Consider the following 2,815-nt stretch of genomic DNA (forward strand, 5'->3'; position numbering starts at 1 on the left):
TTATGTTAACACTTTACAATAAGGTTCATTAGTTAACATTAGTTAACATGAACTTAAGCATGAACAATACTTCTACAGCATTTATTAATCTTAGTTAATGTTAATTTCAACATTTACCACTGCATTATTAAAATCAAAAGTTGCGCTTGTTAACATTAGTTAATGCACTATGAATATGAAACATGAACTAACTATGAACAACTGTATTTTCATTAACTAACATTAACAAAGATTAATAAATACTGTAATGTATTGTTCATTGTTTGTTCATGTTAGTTAATACATTAACTAATGGAACCTTATTGTAAAGCGTTACCCATTTTATATTTAATATTTTATTGTTGTGTATTTTTCCTCTGTGCAGTCTTATTTAATCTGTTAGATAACAGGAAAATAACTTTTAAAGGGGCGGTAGATACAAAACAATTGACTTGTAATAATGTATATAATAGTATCTGACAAATTTGTGATTAGTACAGACTAATCACCAGGAAATAATGTAAGACAGGTCTTGATTTTTATTTGGTTTGATTGGATTTTGAAGCGATGAAACATGTTAGGTAACATTTATAAATTAATAATTTTTCCCTGCCCACACAGGCTTGATTACATAAGCCGAAACGTTGAGAATGTATTTTGATTATTGATTATGAAAATGTTTTTCTTTTAAATAGAGTGCACAGATTAATCATGCACACTGAAACTGTATTAAGAATTTAAACAGTTGATTATTTATTTATTTGCAGTGAATGGGTGCCATCAGAATGAGAGTCCAAACAGCTGATAAAAACATCACAATAATCCACAGCACTCCAGTCCATCAGTTAATGTCTTGAGAAGCGAAAGCTGTGTGTTTGTTAGAAACAAATCCATCAAGATGTTTTTAACTTCAAACTATTGCTTCAGACTAATATATGAGTCCATAATCCATAATACTGCTTTCCTCATCTCATCTGAATCAGGAGAGAAATATGCACGGATCAAGCACTGCTTAATCCATCATTAAGAAGTTAAAACTTCTTAATGATGGATTTGTTTCTTACAAACACGCAGCTTCTTGCTTCTCACTTCTCAAGACATTAACTGACGGACTGGAGAGGTGTGGATTACTTGTGATGTTTTTATCAGCTGTTTGGACTCTCATTCTGACGGCACCCATTCACTGCAGAGCATCCATTAATGAGCAAGTGATGCAATGCTACTTTTCTCATAATTTTCATCTTGTCTTTAAATCAACTATGTGTGTTTGTGTTTCTTGTTGTTTGCTGTGGGAGTGCAGAGGTTTGTGCGAGTGCTATTCCAGGACGACAGTCGTAGTGCAGTTCGAACACTCCTCTGGAAGGCGGGAGAAAACGTCGAGGCTTTAGCCCAGACCTGCGCCGGTCTGTTCGGCGTGACGGAGCCGCAGCACTACTGTCTGTTCTGGAGGAGTGAAGGGGAAATGCGTCCTCTACCGGCCCACGTTCAGCCCCATCAGCTGGGCACGCATGTGGGAGCGTCGCTGTCGTACCTCCGCTCCGATCACGACTTCAGCAAGATGCGCAGACTGACCAGAGGAGGCGCCGTAGATCTGGGCGAGTCGGTGTGCGAGGAGTGAAGAGACGCAGGTGCACAATGTGACTTTTACATTTATATTTGTTGGTGGCAAGAAGATTATGGATGTCACAAAGTATTTGAATGCTGTATATGTGTTCAGTTCTATGGATGATGGTGATTATTTTCATGTGTTCGGGTGTGGTGCGTGCAATCAGAGAGCACAATAGCATTTCAAATGAATCGAAGCAAGATACTTGGTAATAATGCAAAAAGCAATATCTGCCAAACAGGATATCTGGAAATACTGTTCAGCATTCTGAGATTCAGCAGTCACTTATTGATTGGCTTGCAGAGGTGTATATTGCAAAGTAATACCAAAGTGTTGAATATAAACAAAAAAAAATCTAAATACAAATGAGTTATGTTTAAACAATATATCATACATGTACACATCTGACATGCTCTGAGTAATGGCACTGTGTCTGCACTGGACGCATGTAGCATGTTGCATTAAATCACTCCTATTTGAATCAGTGGAGCTGTTTACACTGGATGTGTCTGACGTGATGCACTGTCAGTTCACGCTTTCTGTTTTTGACACATTACAAAGCTGCCGCAGCCATTGTATTTCTTTCATTCATCTGAAATACAAACACGTATTTACAAATACCATAAGTGTGAAATGATAGATATTATTTTAATTTAATTCTACACTGTGGCCACATAAAAAAAAACCTTGATTTTTATTTTTATTTATTTTTTATTTTTTAATAAACCCTTTCATTCAGATTTTCTTTTGAAGCTCCATTGCAGCACAACATCTCAAATTGTGTTTATGAACATGCATTAACATCACTTAAATGCTGATTAATTTATTTTTAATCAAGATAGTAGCAAAATAGACATATGTCATCTATTAAATATATAGTAGTACGTTTTTATACTAATTATTTTTGTTAAAATACATAGTTGTATACACTACCATTCAAAAGGGTAAAGATATTTTAATGTTTTAACTTTTCTGTTCACCAAGGCTGCATTTATAATATTAGAAATACAATAAAATCAGTAATATTGTGACATATTATTACAATTTAAAATAACTGTTTTCTGTTTGAATATATCTTAAAAATATATATTTTTTAATAAAATATATTATAAAAATATAATTTATTCCTGCACTCTAAAAAATGTTGGGTTAAATACAACCCAGTGCTGGGTAAAATAGGGACAAACCCAGCAATTGGGTTGTTTTGACCCAGCGGTTGTGTTAAATGTT

At 34.4% G+C, this 2,815-nt stretch overlaps 1 protein-coding gene across 2 annotated transcripts in view; it reads left to right on the forward strand.

Moving 5' to 3' along the window:
• Nucleotides 1-2,159, forward strand: part of rin1b (Ras and Rab interactor 1b) — a 39,501-nt gene extending 37,342 nt beyond the window's left edge. For both annotated transcript variants that reach the window (XM_016236105.1, XM_016236104.1), the window contains one exon: nt 1,280-2,159. In XM_016236105.1, coding sequence (XP_016091591.1) covers nt 1,280-1,597 — 318 coding nt within the window. In that variant the 3' untranslated portion in view covers nt 1,598-2,159. The remainder of the gene's footprint in view (nt 1-1,279) is intronic.
• Nucleotides 2,160-2,815: the final 656 nt, after the last annotated feature.

Source organism: Sinocyclocheilus grahami, unplaced genomic scaffold (genome assembly GCF_001515645.1).
Source record: "Sinocyclocheilus grahami isolate Dianchi unplaced genomic scaffold, SAMN03320097.WGS_v1.1 scaffold481.1, whole genome shotgun sequence".
Classification (NCBI taxonomy): Eukaryota; Metazoa; Chordata; class Actinopteri; order Cypriniformes; family Cyprinidae; genus Sinocyclocheilus; species Sinocyclocheilus grahami.